The sequence below is a fragment of the Manis pentadactyla genome, chromosome 10 (assembly GCF_030020395.1).
Source record: "Manis pentadactyla isolate mManPen7 chromosome 10, mManPen7.hap1, whole genome shotgun sequence".
NCBI classification, from domain to species: domain Eukaryota; kingdom Metazoa; phylum Chordata; class Mammalia; order Pholidota; family Manidae; genus Manis; species Manis pentadactyla.
This window is the reverse complement of record NC_080028.1, coordinates 127,757,109-127,779,349: the sequence shown is the minus strand read 5'-3', so window position 1 is coordinate 127,779,349 and position 22,241 is coordinate 127,757,109. Positions and strand designations below refer to the sequence as shown.

General features: G+C 64.0%; 2 protein-coding genes across 6 annotated transcripts; one reads left to right on the top strand and one right to left on the bottom strand.

The window, feature by feature from the left end:
- Positions 1 to 1,054: 1,054 nt before the first annotated feature.
- LOC118927492 (mesothelin-like protein) lies at positions 1,055 to 8,187 on the top strand. Of its 5 annotated transcripts, none has more exons than XM_057487749.1 (15): positions 1,055 to 1,165; positions 2,002 to 2,104; positions 2,884 to 3,004; positions 3,921 to 4,006; positions 4,136 to 4,262; positions 4,340 to 4,530; positions 4,842 to 4,932; positions 5,100 to 5,241; positions 5,545 to 5,738; positions 5,816 to 5,971; positions 6,039 to 6,166; positions 6,736 to 6,866; positions 6,945 to 7,039; positions 7,258 to 7,513; positions 7,848 to 8,187. In XM_057487749.1, exons 1-15 carry the CDS (start codon positions 1,150 to 1,152, stop codon positions 8,066 to 8,068), a joined length of 2,058 nt encoding a protein of 685 aa, XP_057343732.1. In that variant the 5' UTR covers positions 1,055 to 1,149; the 3' UTR covers positions 8,069 to 8,187. The 5 variants fall into 5 exon arrangements, with proteins under 5 accessions (XP_057343732.1, XP_057343731.1, XP_036771700.2 ...); XM_057487748.1 differs by having other exon boundaries at positions 6,027 to 6,166; XM_036915805.2 differs by having other exon boundaries at positions 6,736 to 7,039.
- A 320-nt stretch (positions 8,188 to 8,507) lies between these two features.
- On the bottom strand, positions 8,508 to 11,668 carry MSLN (mesothelin). The gene is made up of 10 exons (XM_036915803.2): positions 11,442 to 11,668; positions 10,873 to 10,916; positions 10,687 to 10,786; positions 10,243 to 10,421; positions 9,991 to 10,074; positions 9,757 to 9,899; positions 9,553 to 9,680; positions 9,149 to 9,243; positions 8,783 to 8,969; positions 8,508 to 8,712 (listed from the first exon to the last, which is right to left on the bottom strand). Exons 1-10 carry the CDS (start codon positions 11,524 to 11,526, stop codon positions 8,624 to 8,626), a joined length of 1,134 nt encoding a protein of 377 aa, XP_036771698.2. The 5' UTR covers positions 11,527 to 11,668; the 3' UTR covers positions 8,508 to 8,623.
- Positions 11,669 to 22,241: the final 10,573 nt, after the last annotated feature.

Below are 22,241 nucleotides of genomic sequence, written 5' to 3'. Positions count from 1 at the left end.
GGGGAGGGATGTGCACTGGGCAGCCGCCAACCGTGAGCTCAGCCTCCCACACCCCCGGGGCTGGGGAGCAGGTGCCTGCTGTGCCAGGGGCCCCAGGGGCTGACAGCAGCGTCACCTGGCACAGCACCGGCCCCTCCCCTCCCCTACGCATCCGTCTGGCGGACGTTGCTGCAGTAGCATGTGGCAGAACACTGGGTGAGGGGGGCATGGAGGGGAGCAGGGACCCCAGCGTCCCTACCCTGCCACACGCCTGTGTGCTGGCGCCCAGCTGCAGGGGCTGACGGGCTCGGTGGTCTGGACCCTGCGTATCTGCAGCACTGGGCACCTGGTCTACTTCCCCTGGATGCGACAGCTGCTGGGACCCAGAGCAGCTTCCCTCGACCCCAGACGGTCACGCTCAGGTGAGGGATGGGAGGCGGGAGGGGAGCACGACCAGCTGGAGCCGCGGGGCCCCGGCTGTGAGTCTAGCCTCTGTGCAGCCCCGGCAGGCAGCTGATCCCCTTGGAGCCTGTTTGTTCCCCTGCGGTGGGCGGTAGCTCCCAGGCATGCCTTCTGAGCCGTGCAGGGTCCAGGAGCCCACCGCACCTTGAGTCGTCAGACTGCAAGGATACCCAGTGCCCTTGCCTCCCAGGACACCACGTCTTGGTCCCTAGGGTCGGTCTGCACCCGGCCAGGGCTGCCGGGGGCTGTGGCCTGGGCCTGAGGCCCTCGAGGAAGGAACTACCAGGGCAGCCCAGGCCTGGGGGAAAAGCCACAAGACCCCCCACCCCCAGCTGCCTGCGGGAACTCACCAGCAAGGCGGCCCCCGCCCAGGTAGCTGTTGGAGACACACAGCCCGCGGGTCCCCTGGGCCCCAACCTGTGATAAGAAAGGCCCTGGGATTTGGCCCCGCTCCCCCTCCTGCCCCTCCCCAAAGACGCATTGTTTGTGGGGTGTGCTCCTCCCCAAAGACAAGCTGCAGCTGCAGCCTACAGCCGGATTGCCCACCAGGCACGGCGCCCACCTGCATGACCCTGGACCTCTGTGCCTGTGCTGAGGTGAAGGGAGGGCGGCCCCATCACCTCCTATCTCCTCTCCAGCTTGCCCTGGATCCACTATCTGTGACCCCAGCACCCTGCTGCCAGGACAACTGCCATACACCACATAGCCATGGGCCGCAGAGCAGGTGAGATGACGGGGCTGGGACAGCGGACCCCCTGCATCATGACAGACGTGAGGGTCCTTGTGCTCTCACGCCCTGCCCCCTGAGCCTGAACTGAGCCCTGCCCCAGGGACCCCCGTCTGCTGGGGGTCAGGGACGGGAAGGAAGAGGGCAGGGCTGGCACAGTCCGGGCTAGGCCAGGGCGTCCTGGAGGGGATGAGCCATGGACAAGGGGCGGCCAGAACTGGGAGGGGGTCGGGATGGGATGGCTGCTGACTCCAGTCCCGCTGCCAGGGGGTCTCAGGGCCCAGATAGTGAGGACAGAGCCTGGGAGGGTGAGGGGTGGGCGGAGGCGTTTACGCGTGACACACCAGCCAGGTGCACACGCATGGGCACACACTGTCTGCACACATGTATGTCACCACATGTGTGGTCGTTTAGTACGGGCCATTACATATGTGTGCACATTCTTCCAGACCCACACTCAGGCACACACCACCAGCTACAGATGCACACACATGATGTGTGCATGCTGCCATCCCACCCGACACACACGTGTGCCCCAGTGCACACATGCATACCCCATCTTGTGTGTACATACCATTCATGCTAGACAGATATGTCTACAGTCAGACACCCTGTCACACACAACACGTTCACCCAGTCAGACACACACACACGTTCACACCACGCTCCGGCCAGGCTGGCCTACCCAGGTGACCAGGGCCGTGTGATCTCCATGCGGGGGCAGTCAGAAGCACGCTGGGGGGACGTGGGAGCCCTGGCAGGCCCACGCTGGGTGCCTCACACCGGCACCCACCAGTTAGGGCTGGGGCTGCTCACAGCCGGTTCTGTTCCAGGTGCCTTGGTGAGCCCCGGCCTCACCCTCCTCGTGTGGCTCACTGCCCACTGCCCTCGTCCCCAGGGAGAGTCGGACGCCAGCAGGGCTGACCTGTGGGCCAGGTGAGTGCCAGCCCCCCCTGCGCTCCCAGCGCACAAAGCCCATTTCCTGTGGCTGGGGCTGCGAACCATCTCCAGGGCTGCACACGGCAGCCCAGGTGCAGCCATAGTGGGGCACCCTCTCCCAGCTCCAGCCGGTGGGGCCCTGGCCGTGCCAGCCCCTCTCACTGACCTTTTCCCCACATGGCCCAGCTGCCACAGGTGGCAGAGCCAGGGTCCCCTGTGCCCCCCACTGCTCCTGAGTCCTCTCTGCTCCCTTCCTTCTGCCCCAGGGCTCTGCGGGCCTCTCAGTCCCCAGACTCGGTCATTTCCAGGCACTGCCGGGGGGCGGGTGGGGTCTCACATGTGGGCTCTGCCATCCTCCCCTTCTTGGGGGTTGCAGGTCATTGATCAGCCGTCAGTCAATTGATGAGTCTCTTGACCCATCAGGCGGGGCTGGAGCTCAAGTTGGACCAGCCAGGCCCAGGATAAAGTCCCATGAGACCCCTTCCCATGGCAGGTGCCTGGGCCACATGTCCTCCAAACCCCCAGCCATCACTGGGACTGTGGAGCCTGCTGGCACTGGGCCTCAGGAGCCTGGGCAGGGGCCACGTTTGAGCCCAGTTCATGGCTCAGAGCCTGGCACCAGCCGGTGCTTGTGCAGGGTGAGTGCACGGGTGAGGCAGGAGCCCCAGCACCCTGCCACACTTCGCAAGTCTCATGCCCTCTGCACTAGGAAGTCTGGCCTCCATCCCACATGTGCAGGCTAAGCCGCCCCTCACCACCGCCTCCCTTCCACATAGTGCCAACACCTCCATCCTGCAAGGCTTCTGGTGCCAGCCGGCCAGCCAGCTGCCCCGGGACCAGCTTTCGGCTCTGATCAGGAGGATGGACTCACAGCAGGTGCTCCTCAAAGCCTGGCAGGTGAGTGGCTGTGGCTAGAGAGATTGGGCTGGGGTGTTGGGGTGTCGGAGGCAACGGCAGGCTCCCCAGAGGGGGCCAGGAGGCAAGCAGGAAGGGAGGGCATCCCCAGCAAGGATGCAGGCCAGCCAGGGTTGGGCCCGGTAGCTTGGTCGCAGAACAAGCCAGGCGGAGCACAGAGGGCTGCGCTGGGGGCCCTGCAGGCAGCCGTCTCTGAGCCAGTGCGGACTTCACAGCAGCCTCAGAAGTCTCCTCGGCGAGCACAAGGCTGGCCCCTGAGGCTGTCTCCCCTTCCTCCAGCATGGCCCACTTTGGACCATTTCCATGACTTCTGGCCAATTGTCCTCAGACCCCCTCCTCCCGTCTGGCTCGGGTGAGGCCTTGTCCACCAGGCCTGTGCTGGCCCCTTCCTGCCTCCGTCCGGCACACCGTGGTGGGTCCTCCACACCCCCAGGGGGGCCTTCCGGCCCACGGCCCCTCCCCGACCTGGGCTTCGAGAGAAGCTGCCTGAGCCCACCTCGGCCCACGCTGACCCAAGCATTGCCTGCTCCTGAGTTTAAAACAAGGAAAAAAGAAAAGCTATCATTCTGTCTCAATATAAAGTTAGTAATAAATCTGAAACAACCTTAAAGCCGGCCAAGTCAGACAAGAAGTAGAAGCAGGGGTGGCATTGGTGTAAACAGGCCCTCTGTGAGCCGCCGCAGTGCAGGGGGCTGGGGGTGGGCAAGAGGGTCTGGATGCTGTGGGGCGGGCGTTCCAGCCAGGCTTGACTGTTCCTGATGTGGAGGTGGTCTGGGGGAGGAAGACACGAGGTCCAGGGGCAGAGGGCAGGCCAGGGAGGCCCCTTGCTGACCTGACGGGGGAGGAGGTGGGCGGGTCCCAGGCCAGTGAGGGAGTGACGCCCACCTTGCCTGCCCAGCTCAGCTGCCTGGCCAACCTGGCTACCTGGCATGGCCTCCAGGATGACTTTGCACTCCACCCCCCCGACCTGCTGCTCTTCTACAAGTGAGTAACCCCGAGTCCGGGCTGGAGCAGGCTGAGCACGCCTCCCCTGCAGTCCTGGGGACACCAGGCCACCCCAGAGGACCCCCAGCTGGGCCTTGCCCTCCTGCCAGCCCCCCGACCCGCCCACAGCCTGACACAGGTGAGGAAAGCTGACCGCCGGGCCTTCACACGCCGCGCCGCCCAGGGGCACACGGAGCTGCTGGCCAACCTGCCGGACCAGAGGGCCGCCCTGCAGCATATGGCCCTGGCCTGCCTGGTAGGGCCCGCAGGCAGGCCGGGACGGGAGGGAGGGCAGGTGTGGGGGCCGGCCCACGTTGACCAGCTGTCCCACAGGGGGGGCCACACCCCCGGCTCAGCGCCTCCGACCTGCTGTTCCTCGGAGTCCTGGTGTGCGACCTGGACGCATCCCGCCTCGTGGCCGCAGACCCCTGCGTGCTTCAGAATCTGCAGCACTGCCCCCGGCTGACCACCACCCAGCAGGCTGCCCTCAACACACTACTGGCCAGTGGGAGGACCACGCTTGGGTGGGCAGGGGCCGGCAGCCTCCACCCAGTCCTCCCCTCCTCAGGATGAGACAGGCGACAGCCTGTGGTTGGGCCCAGGAGGTTGCAGATGTTGACTCTGGACCTCTGACCCCAGTTCACAGCCCCATTCTGACCCTGCAGCCTTTGGAGCACAGGTTTAGGGGTGCTGGCCCCGCAGTTCCCATCTCCTGACATCTGGGGTTGGGGAGTCAGCTGGGCAGCCCAGGAACTGTGTGCTCAGGAAGGGTACGCAGCGTCCAGGGGCTGGGCACTGCTGGGCCCCAACACAGTCCCCGCTTCCCACACACCAGGCCCCCGGGCTCCTGGAACGTCGAGGGGTTGCAGGCTCTGGGACCCCTGGCCACCTACATCAGCCCCGGCCTGTGGGTGCAGGTTCGGGAGGTAAGACTGCGTGCTGGGCTGGGCAGCCAGAGTGCAGGGGTGCAGAGGTGCAGGGGGCGGGCGTTGGCATGGACAGGCCTGAGGGCAGGCCTTGTGGGCTCCTGTCTGTGGGGTGGGAGCTGACGGTCCCTCCCCAGGGTGCGGGGTCTCCATGCCCACCCTGCCAGGTCGTGGGCCTGGACTTCTTTGGCAGCATGGTGGCCATGTGCCGGGCAGGCCAGCTCAGCCAGCGCGATGCCAGGCGCTTCGTCACGGGCTTCCTGGAGGCCGAGGCCAAGGTGGCGCCCCTCCGGCCCAAGCGAGGCACAGGTCAGTGTGGCCACCATGGCTGGGCTGCACCCCTCCCTGCTCTGGGCTGCTGGCCCCAGGGTGGGGCACCTGAGACAGGTGAGGACCTCCTGAGCGTGGCCCTCCTGACCACAGCCCAGGGTCTGCGCCCAGCCTTGGGGGAGTGGGAGTCCAGCGAGGCCGGGGTTAGGAGTCAAGGTCAAGGTCAGTACCAAGTTCTTGGCTGGGCATCGAGCTTGGGGGGAGAGTCAGAGAGACCCACCAAGGTCAGGAGAGAGGTGAGGCCCCAGGCCCGCAGCTCCCAACACCGCCTCTGCGCCCCAGCCACAGGGAGCCCCTGCACTCGTGGCAGCATCTCCGCAGCCACGCTGCGCGACGACCTCTTCCTGGTGCGCTATAGCTGCTCACAGCTCGAGGGCTGCCTGGGCGGCCATGTGCTCAGGGCCAACCTGGAGCCCTTGCTACAGCAGCCCCTGCCCGCCGAGTGCCAGCGCGTCGTCAAGGCCAAGCTGGCTCGAGTGCGCGGGGGCGAGCTCGGGAGGAGGCGGGTGGGCAAGCGCCGGACGCGGCCTGACCCTCGCCTCGCTGGCCTCAGATCTACCCGAGCGGGGTCCCCGAGGAGCAGCTGCGGGTCATCGCCTCGCTGGTGTACCTCTACTCTCGCGCCGAGATCGGCCAGTGGAACATCACCTCCAGGGACACAGTCACGGCCCTGCTGGCCCCCGATGTGGCCCTGGACAACCAGACCGAGGTGAGGGCAGCAGGGGGCCGGCAGGGGGCCTACCGACCTGGCCCCACTGACGCAGCCCCATCCCCAGGCTGTGCTGCAGAAGTTCCTGGACCATAATGGCACCCTCACCGGACCCCTGCTCGTAGCCATCGGGGGTGCCCGTCTCTGCTGGATGAGCCCCCTGCAGATTCGGGCCATCAGGGCCTCGGAGTTCCGGTGAGCCTGCCACCCACTCCCTGGAGCCAGCTCCATGCCTCAGCCACGGAAGGTCAGGGGGTGCCCAGGCCAGGCCCCCAGAGGGCTGTCTTTCCTACGGCCAGTAAAGAGCCACTCAGAGTGGTGGCGCGAGGCCAGGAGCCCGAACTCAAGGTGTGGCAGGGCCGCACTCGCTCTGAAGCCCCCAGGAAGGCTCCCTCCCAGCCCCCCAGCCCCTGCTGCGGCCGGGTGACTTTCCCCGGCTGGCGTCCCATCACCCAGTCCCTGCTCCACGGGGCACAGCCTCCTCCGGGCCTGCCCACATTTCCTCTCCCTCATGACACCATCGCTAGATCTGGGGCTCGCCCTCATTCCATAGGACCTCATCTTGTTTACATCTACAAATAGGAAAGACCCCATTTCCAGATAAGGTCACATTCTGAGGCCTTAGGTGAACATGAATGTTGGGGAGACGCGTTTCAGCCCATTCAGAGGGCCAGAGGCGAGTGTGGTTCAGGGAGCAGACCCGGCCCCGCCATCCGGAGCTTGAGGGGCTCCCAGCCTGCCCACCAGCCTCACCCCTCCCCCAGGCTGGCCGGGGCCCTGGACATCTCCTCCTGCCCTCAGAGCCGGAAGGACGTGCTCTATGCCAAGGCCCGAGAGGCCTTCGGCAGTGCCGGGACCACAGCCGCCTACTACCGCTTCATGCGCCCCTACCTCGGTGAGACCCTGCCCAGCATGCGGGGCTCCCCTCCTCTGGGGCGCCGCCCGCCCCCTCTCACCGCTGCCCGGCCCCTAGGCGGAGCCCCCGCGGAGGAGCTGCAGCACCTGGCCCAGGCGAACGTCTCCATGGACATTGACACCTTCACCAACCTGAACCCCCAAGTGCTGCAGGTGAGCCCCGGGGCTGCCCCGCCAGGGGAGTGGGGCAGGGCTGGCCAGGCCTGGGCAGCCCCAAGCTGACCCCGCAGGTCCCGAGCGACCTGAAGCCAGAAGCCAGGGCGTGCAAAGGCGGTCCTGCCAGGTGTCCCCTGCGCGCACTCCTAGACCAAGCGCTGCCCTGCAGTTTCCCACCGTCCGCTCCCCACAGCCCCCACCCTTCCCCCCCGCAGAGCCTGAGTGTGGGCAGTGTGACCACGCTGCTGGGCCAGAACGTGGGGGACCTGCAGAAGGCCCGTAGCCACCCAACCGTCAGCTCCTGGCTCCGCAGCCTCAACAGGTCAGCCCTGGGCGAGCTGGGCCTGGACACGGACGCCACTGGCCCCACCGGCCCAGCCCGCTCGACCACCAGGACCCCCAACACCACCCCTTGGGGGCCCCATCCAGCCCCCACCACAGGCCGGCCCGGGAATGCTGCCTCTACCTCGGGTACGTCCCCAAGCCCCCGCTCCCCAGCCCCATGCCCAGCCTCTGCAGACCCCCGGCTAGTTTCTGGGGTCGTGCTCCATCTTGTACTCCTGGCTGCCTCGGTGGCCCTGAGTGATGCTGGCTTCACTCCAGCACCTGCTGAGTTACCAACGGACACAAACCCCCTCCAGACCCCACTAAGCAGCAGGAGGTGGGGCGGGGGGAGCTCTGAGTTCCCTGTCAAGGCCCAGAACAGCAGGCTTCCCGCAGGGATGGCGTGAGCCCGAGCCCCGAGGGGCTGCAAGGCCGGGGCCACCAGCGGACCTGACGGTGCTCCCTCTGCGTCCACCCACAGGCAGCCCACCAGCCCACCCAGGGTGCCTGCCACTCGCCGTGGCCCTGCCCTCCGGCCTCCTGTGGCTGCTGTACTGGGGCACCCGGGGGCCCGGCCGGGATTGCTCCCAGGGCACCTGCACCACGGCCTCCAGAGATGGTGCTTCCCCAGCCCCACATGCAGGGAAACCAGGGCCAGCGGGTGGAGCCACACCCCTGCCCAGACCGAGGGGCCGGGCCTGAGGATGGACTGAGGATGCCGGCCCGCTCAGGGCCACACTGCCCGGCCTCTGGCCTCCTGCAAGGAGAAGGGCTGGGGCTGGCGGGGGGCTTCGCTGACTGACCTGAATAAAGGACAAGGGGGATTCCTTCCTGTATCCCTGTGCTCTGGGCCCGTGGGGGGGAACAGAGACCCAGTTCATGCGGAGTAGGAATCCTGCCTGTCACCTGCTGGGGCAGCACTTTCACCAGGAGCCACCCTGAACTTCAGCCTGGCCTGGCCTGGGGGAGACCTGCAATGCAAACAGCATCAGAAAGGCCCTGAGGGCCCTCCTGCCTGGAGTCCCTCCCCTGGGCCCCCTTTCCAAACACAGATGTGACTCTACTTGGTCACAGCCGCTTGGCCCCCCACGTCCTCAGAACACCACAGGGCACTCTGCAGAGGGGGAAATGTGTCCTCTTTTATTGAGCTCCAGTCCCCTTGACGTTGGACAGGGACCACCCGGGGCTGCTCCCAGCCGGGCAGGGTCTCCGCAGCAGGGCCTGGGTCCCAGGGCCTCCGGAGCAGGAGCAGTGAGTTCAGTTCAGGACCAAAGCCAGAAGCAGGGTCGGGACCACAGTGAGCACGGGTCCAGGTCCCAGGAGGTGGTGGCCCCCAGACAGGGCCTCTGCGTGGACAGGGCAGGCTCAGAGCCTCCACCTGGCCCTGCCCCCGCCCCCCAGCCAGCCCCAGGGCACCTCGGGAGTGGAGGTCCAGGACCAGGTAGCTCCTGGGGATGCCACCACGGAGCCCCGGCCCCAGGCGGTCCGGGTCTTCTTGCAACTGACGGAAAATCCAGTCCCACGTGGGGCCGTTCCCCTCCTCGGCCTTCAGGCCAGGCAGGTTTGCACCCAGAAGCTTTCGCACCTCGGCGATTGTCAGCGGCTGCCAGAGCCCCGGGAGGCTGCTGGGCTCCACAGCGTCCAAACCACGCACTCTCCCAGTGCCCGCCGACCTGGCCGGCCCCTCCAGAGTGGGGAGCGTGCCCTGCCCCGCCCCTGGGTGAGGCCCCACTTCCTGCAGCCCCGCGCCCCCACAGCCTGCCCACCCATGCCAGGATGTACCAGCAAGGCCTCTGTCCGCAGCATCCGGAACGTAGCCACGTCCATGTTTATGTTCTGCCTACTGAGCGCCTTCATGTCCTCCGTGAGGGCCCCACCTGCCCACAGGGAGGGGGCCCCGGTGTGAGACCTTACAAACCCCCCCCACCCCCCACCCCGTCTTTCCCTCTGACAACAGACTGCAAGAAGCCCGTTTCTTTTACCAAGATTCCCTTTTCCTAAAGAATTCCTGGGGACCACCTGACCTGTTGGGTTCCGGGACAGGCTGGAGGGGGCCGAGAGCCTGAGTGGGGGCCTCAGTCCACTCATGCCTGGAGGGCGGGGGGTCGCCACCGGTGCAGTGAAAGCCCAGCGGCACCGGAGGGGAGACTCGCTCTCACACCCTCACGGAGCCCTCCCCGACTCACGCAGGTAGGGCGCGATCTTCACAAAGTACTCTGAGCCGCTCATGTTCTGGAAGGCGATGTGGGCCTTGCAATAGAGTACTTCCATCTGCTGCGGGCCACATGTGTCCAGGTCCTGGGGCCTGGCTGCCCTGGGGAGGCAGGGAGGCAGGGCGGTGAGCTGGGAGCACAGCGCACCCACCGGGCCCGGCAGACCCCAGGGCTCACCAGATAGCGCGGCCTTGCACAGAGCCCAGCTGCTCGGGACTGAGGAAGCACAGGTAGGGAGACTGGAAAGTGGCCAGCGTGTCCAGAGGGGCCTTGTCCAGCCGGCCTCCTCTCATCAGATAGCGGGCAGTCAGGGCGGCCACCTGCGGGAGGGGGCCACGGAGGTGCCTTGGGGCTGGGCCCGCACAACCTCACGCCTGCATCCTCACACCCCTGCCCCCGGCAGGTGGTCACCTGAGCATCCATTTTGCACCCTTTGCTGACTTGAAGCAGAGATTTTACAGTCTCCAGAGATGTCACATTCCACTTGTGGATGTCCTCGGGGGTGACCTCAAGGAAGAAGCACCTCAGGCGCCGGATCAGGGACTCGGGGGACCCCAGTGGGTAGAACTGCCCAGGGAAGTGACCATGAGGGCTGCAGCCGCTCTGGGCCACTGGGGTGGCCGCAGCTTGGCCGGCGGACGGGCAGGGCCTGTCCCAAGCTACCTCGTCCGACGTGCGCTTGAAGACGTCAAGCTGCTGGTAGGTGAAGGGCACCAGGTCCACCTGCTCCGTCCGAGCATCAAGTGGGCCCTCGTCCACACAGGCCTCCGGCTCCCACTCCTCGTGGAAGACCAGGTTTTCATCCACCACGCAAGCCTTCTGCCCAGGGGAGCAGGCCCTCCCTGCAGGGCCAGGCAGGGAGCAGGGCTGGGCCCCCTCCGTCCACCTCTTCCTCCCCTACCTCGCTGAGACCCTGGGCAGCGCATGACCCCCACCCAGCCTCCGTTTGCCCACTGGCAAAATGGGGTGATTCTGTCTACTCTCTGAGGTTGTCAGGACTAAGCTGAGCCACCGAGAAGGGCCACAGGTGAAGCAGGTGTGACCCCACAGTGCTGCCACCCGCCCCCAGGTCCCCTGGTGCCCAGTGGGGCAGGGCGCCATGCTCACTCTCTGTGCCCTGGCGGGCTCTGGGGTCGGTGACGGTCAGCTCAGGCTGCTTCCAGGACAGGTCCTGGGAGGTGTGTTGCAGCCACGGGGTCATGACACCCTGAGGACAGCAGGGCTGCGGCTCAGGGGTGTGGGCCTCCCCTGCCCAGGGCCAGGAACCCTCCTGCTTCCCCAGAGGGACTTTACCAGTCCTGTGTCTGCAGCCTGGGTCTTGGAAGGTAGCACCCCCCCTGCAGGGGAAGGGGCACAGGCTTGAGGGAAGGCCAGGGGCTCTGGGGGTGCTTGCCGCGGGCCCCCGCCCTGGGGAGGGAGGGGGCAAAGCCAGCCCCTCCCTGGCCCCCGGCCCCCTCACACCTCACGCGTGTGGGCACAGAGGGCTAGGCCCCTGCTCTCCACACCCCACGATGTCGCGGCTCGCCACGCCCCACACCAGCCAGAGCCTTCAGAGCCTCCCCAAGTCCCTGCTGCTCAGGGATTCAGACACCCATTGCATGGACCCCGCCGCCTTGGCCTGCGCCCCGGTCACTGCCCGACTTGGCCTCCCGCCCCACAGGCCGTGGTCCAGCCAAGGTGCTGGACACACAGAGACACGGCTGGCAGCCTGCCAGACTCAGGGCACCCGCCCTGGACGAGGTCTCCGCTCACAGCTGGGGGCGGGTGGGGGTTGGCGTGGGCCCGCAGACCCTCTCCCGAGGCCTGCCCCTGGCGCTCTCTGGCGCCCCAGTGCTTCTCAGCAGCCCACCCCCGTTACTCACGGGCACTGAGGAGGAGGATTATGAGGCTGCAGTGGGTGCTGTCCCCGCCGGACCCCGTGGCTGTGCGAGCAGCCCGCGAGGCCATGTCTGTGGAGGAAGCTGTTCTGACACCCCACTGCTCGGGCGAGATCGAAGCCCCTCCCCACCGTTCCCCGCACCCCACGCCCGGCCCCAGGCCAGTGCCGGCCTCAGGCTGCAGGGTCCCAGGGCCACAGAGGAGTCCCGGGTGGAACCTTCCCAGGCCCCTGCAGTGGCGTCTGGGCGGCCTCCAGCCCCGCTGGGGGACCAGCCGGGACGCCTGGCCCGCCCCCTCCAGGAAACCAGCCCCTCCCACCTGCCCTGTGGGTCTGAGCCAGCCTGGCCCCCGGCTGTGAGTGACCTGGGGCAGCTGGCGCCAGCCCCTCTCCCCTGGGGCAGGGCCAGAGAGGCCGTCAGGGCGAGGAGGCGGGGCTGCCTCTGGCTCAGGACGGCCTTGGTCCCCGTTCCCGTGGGAGAAGGGCACTGTCTGGCGCTGGGGGTACCACCGAGCAGCCACTCCCCACACCGGCCCGGGATGTAGCCATCTTCCCCTCCCTGCTCTGCCACATGCATGGCCGCAGGAGCTGGGTTTTTACCAGGTGGACAAGGCCTGTGAGGCTCATGCCCTCATGAGTTCCCTTCTGAGGTTCCTCCCCAACAGAGGCCTGGGCGGGGGCCTCAGGGCAGTGCCCCTTCTCACCGGTCAGCCCCTGCATCCTGGGGAGACCCCCTGCGCTCCAGATGGGGCTCGGGGGCCTTGCAGGCCACTGTGGGATGGGGAGATGGCTGAGGGTCTGCGGGAGACCCAACCGCATTCTACCCCTGCCCCTCCCCTTGTGCTGGGGTGGAGCCCAGCGGTCCCCTCCCAACAAGCCTTCTCAGAGGCCCCCCTTTCAGCTGGGCAAAGAGCCTGGCCCGCAGGGGGTGTCCTGGGTGGGGCCTGCCCCACCCCCGCCAGTCTCCAGAGGTGGGAGAAAGCCAGGCCCCTGGAGGAGAAAACGGTGGCGGGAGCAGGCCCTGCGCCTGGGTACATAGGCCAGGCGGGAAGTGCGCCCCCTGCTCTGGCCTCAGCCCCCACCCCGGCCTGCGTCCCCAGGGGGCCCCCAGCACCCCAGGAGGAAATCCTGGGGCCCTGACCTCACCGCACTGAGGAGCACCTGCAGGCCACTGTGGGCCCTGGAATCTGCATCCTTTGCACCCCACTCCACCGCCACCCCCAGGAAGCCCAGGCTGGGGCCACGGAGGCCCCTGAGCTGTCCCAGGGGTGCAGCTTCCAGAGTGGCCAAAGTGCCGCCTGCAGCAGCCACGTCCGCCTGGCCAGTCCCAGCACCTGTGCGTGTGTGTCGTGGAGACGCCCCAGCCAGACTCCTCTCCTGGTCAAGGCCGCTCTTATGCTTCCCCTTCTGCCCAGCACCATTTCCTCAAATGCTGGTTAGCGGGTCCCAGCGGGGGGCAGTGCAGGGAAGGTGCTGGGGTGGCCCCATCTCTGGCCAGGAGTCCTCCGTGACCAGGGCCCACCTGGTCACCTGTCACTCACTGACCACCTGCACACCAGCTGGGTGCCTACTGCATGCTGGGCACACACTGGGGCAGGACAGATTCAGTCCCAGGCCAGGGCCACTCCTGTACCAGCCTTGGCCTAATCCCTGCCCCCTCCCAGAGCCACTCGCTGGGGTGCCCAGAGGTGCTGACAGGAGGGTGCCCACCCTGACCTCTCCGGGTGTGCCCGCACCTGTGACAGGGCCGCTGGGCTCATGTGGGCACATGAATGAGGCAGTGGTCAGTCCCTCGGGAGCCTGGACACTGGGTTGGGCCCCAGAACACCCCCAGGGAAGCCCCAGTTTCCCCAGCCCTCCACAGGGTCCAGGTGGCCCCCGCCCTCGGTGATTCTGATGTTCTCGGCTGACCAGCTAAACCTGAGCCTCCTGTGCCTCGGTTTCCCCAACGACAAGCGGGGTGCTTAGGAGGATGCGGGCTCTCGGGTCTGTCCAGGAACAGAGGTGAGGCTGTCCCAGTGCAGCTGAGGACAGCACCGCTCCCGTCACAGGAAGGTGTGGACCGCGGCCCACGGAGCCCCTGGGGGAGGAGGGGCGAGGGTCTCTCCCTCGGTGAGCATGGCTGGGGCTCAGCTGGGGCATGGGAGCCAAGGCCTTGCTTTGGTCTCACGCTCCCACTTCTCAGGAGGTGAGACTGAGGCTCCATGACGTGGAATGGCCAGTCGCTCGGCAAGGCGGGTGTGGTCCCCAGCTGGGGCCATGCGAGGGTCTCTGCAGGCCACCCACCAATCCCACGTTCGGCAGATTCTGGGTGGTGGCCACTTGTCCAGGACATGGTGTCTGGGAGCATCAGCATCTTTGGAGCAAGGGCTGGGCTCAGGGCGTATCAAGTGTGGGCAGGGATGCAGAGAAACTGTCACCTTGTCCTGTGCTGGTGGGAAGGGAAAACGGTGCAGCAGCCGCAGAAAACAGCAGGGTGGTGCCTCGGAACTTAAACCCAGAATCACCACATGACCCAGCAATGTCAGGTCCACCCAGAAGATTTGAAATCAGGGACTCAAACAGATACTTGCACACCCACGTTCACAGACGCATGATTCACAACAGCCAAGATACCAAACAACCCACGTCCATCAGCAGATGAATCAACAAAGCCTATATCCATGCGATGGAATATTGTCAGCCCTAGAAGGGAATGGGGCTCTTATATGTGCTGCAACACGGATGCGCCCTGAAAGCGCTGTGCTCGGTGGGAGAAGCTGGACATAAAAGGACAAACACTGTGTGATTCCTCTGATATGAAATGTCCAGATTAGGGAAACCCACTGAGGCAGAGTGTAGAATAGAGGCTGGGGGATGGGGCTGGGGAATCATTGTTTAGTGGGTACAGACCTTCTTTTTATTTGGAAGATGAAAAGGTCCTAGAAATGGATAGTGCTGATGGCTACATAACATCGGGAACGTGCTTACTGCCACTGAGCTGTGCACTTAAAAATGATCAAGGGAGTAAATTTTATTTTATGTATATTTTACCACAATAAAACATCAATAGCATTCCTTGCTAATAATAGCAAGTTTAATAGATAAATATATCATTTCTAGTAACAGCGAAATCCAGTTTCTAGAAATCACCTGGCTGGCAATGCGGGGCACACTTTTATATGGGACACATGGTATGATAAAGCTCTCAGAGCTCCTAAAATTATTCTACACATTCAATTCAATCCTAACAAAAATTCTAGGAGGCTTTTTTTTTCCTTCAGGAACCCAACAATTTCATTTTTAAAAATAAAAGAATAAATATCTGTAATCTAAAAAGAAGAGGCAAGCTTTAAGTGACATCAACAAAAAGGAAATGGGTGTGTGGATACGTGATTTTGAGATTAAAGTTAGTCTTAATATATAAATTATATGTAGAATGTTTCCTCAAAAAAATAAAAATAGAAGAGGCAAGCTCTCAGTAAGACAAATCCAGAGAAATTAAGGCAGAGACAGGCAATGACATAATGACGCGGGCTAGCAATTTCAAGCACATTTTGCACCGTGTGCCCATGGGGATGCCATACGTGAGGCAGATGGTTCATAACTCAGTGGTGGGGGAAGGGACAGATCTGTGGGGCAGATGGTGTCAGAAAATACGACTTACTGTGTGAAGAAAAATAAAGGCAGACCCCTATAGCTCACATCATGTGCAAGTTGGACACCAAGTGTACAACTAAAGACCTACATACAGAGCAGGGACTCCGCTGACAGAAAGGACAGGCCTTGGGGAAGAGGCCAGCACACATGGGAACACCACAAAGCATGAAGTCTGACTTCAGTGAAGATTCCTATTCAATAGACAAACAGGCAATTAGCAGGCAGGCGATATACGGGGAAAAGAGATTTCCAGCACCTAAAAGTGCCCGTGGCTCAGTGACAAGAACCCCCAAGGCCTGGAATCAACAAGAAAGGCAGCAAAACCATGGACAGTAGACGAGGAGCCAAGCAGGAAGACCGTTCGACCTCAGTGGTGACCAGAGACATTCTAAATCAACGCTGAAGCACAGGATCAGAAAGGTGGATAACAGCAGGTGCTGACGACCACGTGGAGAGAGCCGACAGCAGAATTTTTTTTGATAAGCAAAAGGAAGTGGCAATCATTACAGATCACCCGGGAAAACATAGTCACCCTGGCCCTGTCTCTGCACCTGCCACTGAGCTCCCTCCGTGGCCGGGGGCAGCCCTGGCTGGGCGTTCTGCGGGTGGCAGGCAGGGGCATTTGCCCCTGGGCTACTGTAGGCCTATTCACTCTTTGAGTGAACAAAACCACTTCGGGGCTGTTTATTCTGTACATTTTCTCTCTTTCCACATGGCTGAAACAGGTCCTCCTCCGGGCACCTCCAGTCAGTCTAAGAGGTTGCAGAGTCACTTCTGGCTTTGCTGGTTTGATGGCTGATGTGGACGCATTTGGCTGCAACCCAATCGTGCCTGCGAGGCAAGGGCAACCGACCAGCTGCTGGCAGGACCCACGTTCTCAGAGCGCAGACCCCGTGCCCCAGCGCAGCAGGCCGGCTCCTGTCTGATTTCTCGAGAACATCCATCCCCCAGTGTGGGCAACGTAGGAAAGGGGGCCTGGAGCCTGGAGCGGAGACCCATCACTGGGTCTCGGCTCCAGGTTGCCTCTTCCAAGGAGCCTTCCTTGGTTGGCAGTCTCCCCCTCTCCCCTCCACCGTCCACCCAGGGCCACCCTGTGGATGAAGAACTGCAGGAGACGGCTTTTTATCCCCATTTTACAGAGGACACTGAGCCCTGGAGAGGTCTCGTGGCCGCCAGAGCCCTCATAAGAATGGGTCTCCTGGCTTTGGCAAAGAGCCCAAAGACAGCTCCGGGGTCAGGAGCCCCAGAGGTCAGGGCCTGGCTCAGCTGCTGCCCTGTAAGCAGCTTCCTGGGAGCTCAGTTTCCGGCTCTGCAGAGCAGGCGTCAGCATGTAGGGTGGCACTTGCTGCTCAGGTGGCCTTGACGCCCGGCTCTGCTGGACCCCCACAGCTAGCAGCCAGCTCCAGCCCTGAGCAACTTCACTACTTCACAGTGTTTGTAAATACAGCAAGTTCCTGCAGCTGAGCCCCGACTTCACCGGGATGAGTGGGGCCCCTCCGCCCCCCAGAGCTGGCCAGAGTCCTCTGGTGGCCAGGAGGGCTTCCCTTTGCTGCTCTGTGCCCAGGCAGAGGCCACGGCTCCTCAAGGAGTGATGCCAGCCTGAGCGGACGTGTGGGCACTGCCCCGGGGACCCGTGTGCTGGAGCAAGTCCCCAGGCCCGGGGCGTGGCCCTGCCCTCCTGAGCCGACCTTGCCCACAGTTGGAGATGAGAGACCTGCTCATAGCCACTCAGCAGGGGCTGTTCGTCGTCTTGGGCATCCTGGGGGCGCGCAGGGGCCAGGGCTGTGGCGACCAGCGCCATGCTTGATGCCCTGAGGGATGTCCAGTGTGCCTTGCTGCCCAGGCAGCTTCTCTGGAGGCCCTGCCCAGCCCTCCATGCCTCCTCCCAGGGGCCGCACATTGTCCCGGAAGCTGCATCTATGGCCTGGGCCAGCGCTCCCCACTGCGGCCATCACTGACCTCAGGGGCTTGTCCTGAGGGCCGCTGACCCTCTTCCAACCTTGGCGACCCCTGTTCCTGGTCACTAACTGCTCCCATGTGCGTCCCCCCAGCAGGGCGGAGCTGGGGCTGCTGCCTCCGGGGTGGGGACACAGGCTGGGTAGGAGCACCATCTGGCCTGAGCTCCCACCCGCCTGCTTCCCCGGTTGCCCTGAGCCCTGCGCCGGGAGCCCTGAGGATCCTGCTGGGCCCCAGGACCCGCACCCCACCTTCCAGCGCACATGGCAGTCCTGGGCAATGCCTTCGGGGCCTTGGAGGAGCGGAGCAGATGTGTGCACAACTGGACCTGGGGGCCCAGCACACCCCTGACACAGTGGCCAGCCTCCCTGGCCTGACCCCAGGTCTCTGCCCCAACCCTGCCGGCCACCCTGGCTGTGCACCCGGCGTGCTGGCTGAGGAGGGCTGGGCCAGCTTCCCAGAGGTGTCCTGGGGTGAGTGGCTGTCCTGAGCTGGGGATGAAGAAGGGACAGGACTGCTGTTTGCCCAGCTGACCCCTCTTCTGCAGGCCCGGCTGCCAAGCACTGCCCTGGCCGCCTCCTGCTGGGCCTCTCCTGCGTGGCCCGGGGCTCGACCCATGGGGCAGCGCAGCCAGAATGGCGCGCCTGCTCCCAGGCTTGCCTGCGGCCCTTCCTGCTGGCGCGACAGCACTGTTCTGGCCCAGATCCCAGCGACATCTCCCGCACGGCCTCCCAGCAGATTCGGGAGTGGGTAGGTGGGGCGGGGGAGGGGCTGAGGGACTGGGTGGTGAACCCGCCATGGAGCTCACCGGAATGAGGGGCCGCAGCAGCATCTGGTTTCTCCTGGTGTTGGCACCCACGGCATCTGTAGCCTCTGCAGAAACTTCCAGACCTGCAAGGCATTTGGGGGTGAAAGCAAGTGGCAGGACCACCCTAACCCCACAACCCACCGAAGTCTGGCGTCCTGGGGTGGTTGCTGGGAGCAGTGGATGGGCAGGGCTCGGGGGCAGCCCTGGATGGGGGCAGAGATCAGGCCCACCTAGGGCTCCGGCCAGGGGCTGCCTCCTCACAGGAGTCTGAACCTCCGTGGGGCTGAAAAGGGGCCCCCAGAGCCCCTCGTGTTCACACGGGTGGGAGTGCCCCAGGGGCACATGCCCCCAGCTGTGGCAACACATACCTGGAAGTCAGGCATTTGCCAGCTCAGCAGCTGCTGCCTGGGACCTGAGGCTCAAGGCATGAGCCCCAGAGGGTGCCAGGCTGGCTGGGCGCCCTGCGGGGGACGGGCGGCTAATGACAGCTGGGTGGACAGGCACAGGGGACAGCCAGGCCGACGGGAGTCAGGGTGGGGGGTGCGGAAGGGCTGAGGGCAGTGCCAGCTCCCAGGCCCAGGTCCTAGTAGGCTCCTGCCAGCCCACTGGCCTCCTTTTCTCAGCCTCAGGCACTGTCTCCCGGGGGCTGGAAGCAGACCAGGGCCTGGGGCAGTTCTCTGTGGAGCTCCCCTGGTGAGCCTTGGGACGGGCCCTGGCCTCCATGTGGCAGGATCCTGGGCCTGTCCTGAGGCCACTGTGGCCAGGCCACCTGAGGTGGCTCCAGGCCATCCACCCTGCCCGAGGTCTGTGCCCTGGGGTACCCAGGCCAACCAGCCCCAGGCCTACTGTGAACACGGGGGCGGGGTCAGTGATGGCTGAGGGGCCCTGCCAGTCCCTGCCACGTGGGACCAAGCCCCAGACCTGCTGGGCAAGCCTGCAGAGCCTGGAGGCCTTGGGGCTGGGGGCTCCCCAGGGGACCCCAGCCCTACCACTCCAGACCCCGCCACCAGCCACACACTTCCTCAGGCACCCCAGATGCCCCACGTGGTGAGGGGGGCTGAGTACAGATGTGGGTGGATGCAGAGGCACCTGGCTTTGACGCTCTGCCACGGCAGGCGGGGGACACGGCTGAAAACAAGTTGCAACGTCTTCCACACCCGGACAGGCATATCCCTCCGAGTCACCCCACACAAGCCAGCACTATTCTGTGGCCATCGGGACCTGGTGTGCCTCACGCCCCTGTCCTGCAGGACAGACAGGTGGCCTGGCCACCCCTCCCAGGCCCGCAGCCCGGGACAGCTGTGCCCCAGGCAGTGACGGCTCTGGCCCCAGGCACCTGGGCCGGCAAAGTAAAGGGCTTCCCCTCTTCCTCCTGCCTGCCCACCGGTGCTGCTTAGCCCATGGTTCCCATGGAGACGTGGCCTCTGGGTCACCAGCAGGGCCTCTTGGGGCCAGGGCAGGCCCAGCCTCCAGCAAGTGCCGTGCCCCGCCCAGGACCTGAAGCTTCAAGCCTCGCAGCACGGCAAGGTGCTCCCCGACCAGCCCTTCCTGCGCTGCTTCCAGCCCCACGTGGGCAGGGGCAGGGGCAGGGCCAGAGGGAGGACCCTTGAAAGGCTGCCCACACTCTGACCCGCCCCCCTCCTGGCCCTGTTCTCTCCCTGGAGGAATGGGTCACGGCAGGCCTCCTCATTAGCTGCTAATTGCAGCATGCGCTGGCCTCCCCTGGCCGGGCAGTTGCCAGGATCACACCTGTTGTCAAGATGTGGCGGACCCCAAGGGGAGGTGCCCTTCTGTTGATTATGCTGGTAATGATGCTCTCATTGCCCGGTAATTCCCTTCAACAAATAAAACACCATGTCTCTTGGCCCAGGGCAGCTTCATGGAGAGCCCTGGTGCGCCTGGGGTGGGGTGGGGAGGCCCAGCGGGTGTGGGCAGGCCCAGCGGGCGTGGGCGAGGCACCTCAGGCAACTGAGAGAAACGGGAAGCACCCAGGACCCGAGAGCAGGCCAGATCGCCACCAGCAAACCCGTGTCTTCCTGCCAAGGCTGCTTTCTCTCCTGGGTCCTGAGTAAGGGGTGCAGGAGCCTGCCCCCCCGGGCCCTTTCCCACCCCTCCCACCCCACCCCCAGCAGGGCTGGGAGAACCCTGGGAGGAGCGGTAAGTTCTGCAGGGACAGGCTTGGAGTCTGTGTCCCCATCACCCAGACAGGGAGGGGCACCAGGACCCATGCGGATCTGGGTTGTTCTTAACCAGAACCTCCTGAGCATGGAAACCTTCACACCATAAGGAGACCCCTCGCTGACCACGGCATTTACAGGCAAAATAGTGCACAGGTTACAAAAAGTGCCAGGATGGGTTTAGAGGGAAAGCACTTGATATGAGGCCAGCTGCGAATTTGGAAGAATGCCTGAGCCAGGGCCCTGGGGACATGCTCCCCCACCCCATTCTACAGGACCGTGGCCCCACAGGAAGGGCTCACGGACCCAGCCCCCTCCCCACTCCTCCTACCTGGCAGCACCTGGGCCCCCAGACTTGGTGTCAGATGGCTGTCAGCAGGTAGCCTGGCAGTGCAGGGACCAGAGCAGAGAGCCTCCTCCCTGTGGCCCTGGCCACCCCTCCCCACCCTGTGCCTGTGGGGGTGCCAAGGCCTGTGCAGGTGACTGCAACCCCCTGGGCTGTGCCCTGGATGCATGTCCTTCCTCTTATAGCCCAACCATGCCAGGCAGGGGGAGTTTCCGATTTCCTCGGGGCTGTGACCCACAATACAGTAACATTGGAGAATGTAGTAAACATTTTTAGAAAAGACAAAATACCTTGCATTTGCCCCCACCCTGGGTCATTTTATTTCCACTGCACACAGGCCACCTGTCCTGGAAAGACCCCTCTGGCCAACCCTTTCTACAGCACCCCCCCAGCTCCCACGCTCAGGCCTCAGGCACGGCCGGCTACATCCCCCCTGCCCACCTGTCCCCCGAGGGCCAGCCCAGCCCATGTGCGTGGAGGGCTGTGACCTGCCCTGAGGGCCCCACAGAAACTTGGATGCCATGAGCTGAATGGTCCCCGTCAATAACGTGTCTGCCTGGAACCTGTGAATGGGGACTTATTGGGAGAAAGAGTCTTTGCAGGGTGATCAGTGAAGGATCTTGAGAGGAGATCATGCTGGGTTAGGTTGGACCCCAAACTCCATGACACGTGGCCTTATAAAAGAAGGGAGAAGACATGGGAGCTGTGTGAGCGCAGAGGCAGGGGCTGGAGTGACACGGCCACGTGCCCAGAGCTGCCTGGAGCTGCGCATGCCAGGCAGGAGCTGGGCGAGGCTGGAGGAACCTTCCCCTGGAAACTTTGGAGGGGGCTCAGGTCTGCGGACCTCTTGATTTCAGACTTCTGGCTTCCAGAGCTGAGACAGGATAACTTTGAACGCCCCCCAACCCTCACCCCCCGTTTGTGGTCCTTTGTTACCACAGCCCAGGATACCAACTTATGGGAAAGGAGGCCAGCTCAGCCTGCCACGGAGCCATGCCTGCCCCCACCCAGTGACCAGGTGGCCGGCTTTGGGCCAGCGGCGTCCTTTGGGCAGGTCCAGAGCCGAGGCTGGGCTTTGTGCTTGCTCCAGCCCAGGGAAAGGGGTGCCACACAGTCACTGCGTCCCAGCCACTGCCAGGCCAGTTGGCCTGGCCATGGGGGCTGCAGCCCGCCTGGTGTCCTCTGCTGGCCCTCAATCCCCTCAACGTGTGTAAATTCTGGTATTGCACATGGGAAACACTCAGTAAATACTCTTTAATGATGATGATGAAACAATTTGCAAAACGTGAGATAGGAGGCACACTGGGGCAAGCTGCAATGTTGGCTCAGGATCCCAGGGGTCTCCAGGGACATTGCTTGGAGTTAATAAAAATCCTGGAGTCCTGGAAGGGCCCTGCCCCTGACTGCCCAGAGCAGGCCAGAGGAGGACCTGCCCTATCTCGTGTGTGTGTGTGTGTGTGTGTGTGTGTGTGTGTGCAGGTGTGCACATGCACGTGTTCTGAACACTTGGTGCAAGTGGGGCCACATGCTGCATGGTCTTCTGTGTCTTCTTTCACTGAGTGTGAGGTCCTCAGGGTCCATCCACATGTCAGGGCTTCCTGCCCTTTTAAGGCTGAATTGTATCCCACTGCGTGGATGGACCAGCGTGTTTATCTGCTCCTCTGCTGATGGACGCTGAGCTGTTCCCACCGTTTGTCTACTGCCTGTCCTTGCTCCCCTGGTCTGCTCTTACAGATTTGGGCTCTGGGGAAAGAAAGGTTAAAGCCTGTCCTGCATATCTGCACGTCAAAGTCGCCCCTCTAGCATCAGAAGAAACCACCCCTCACCCCAGATGGGGACTATCCTTTGTCCCCCAGCCTC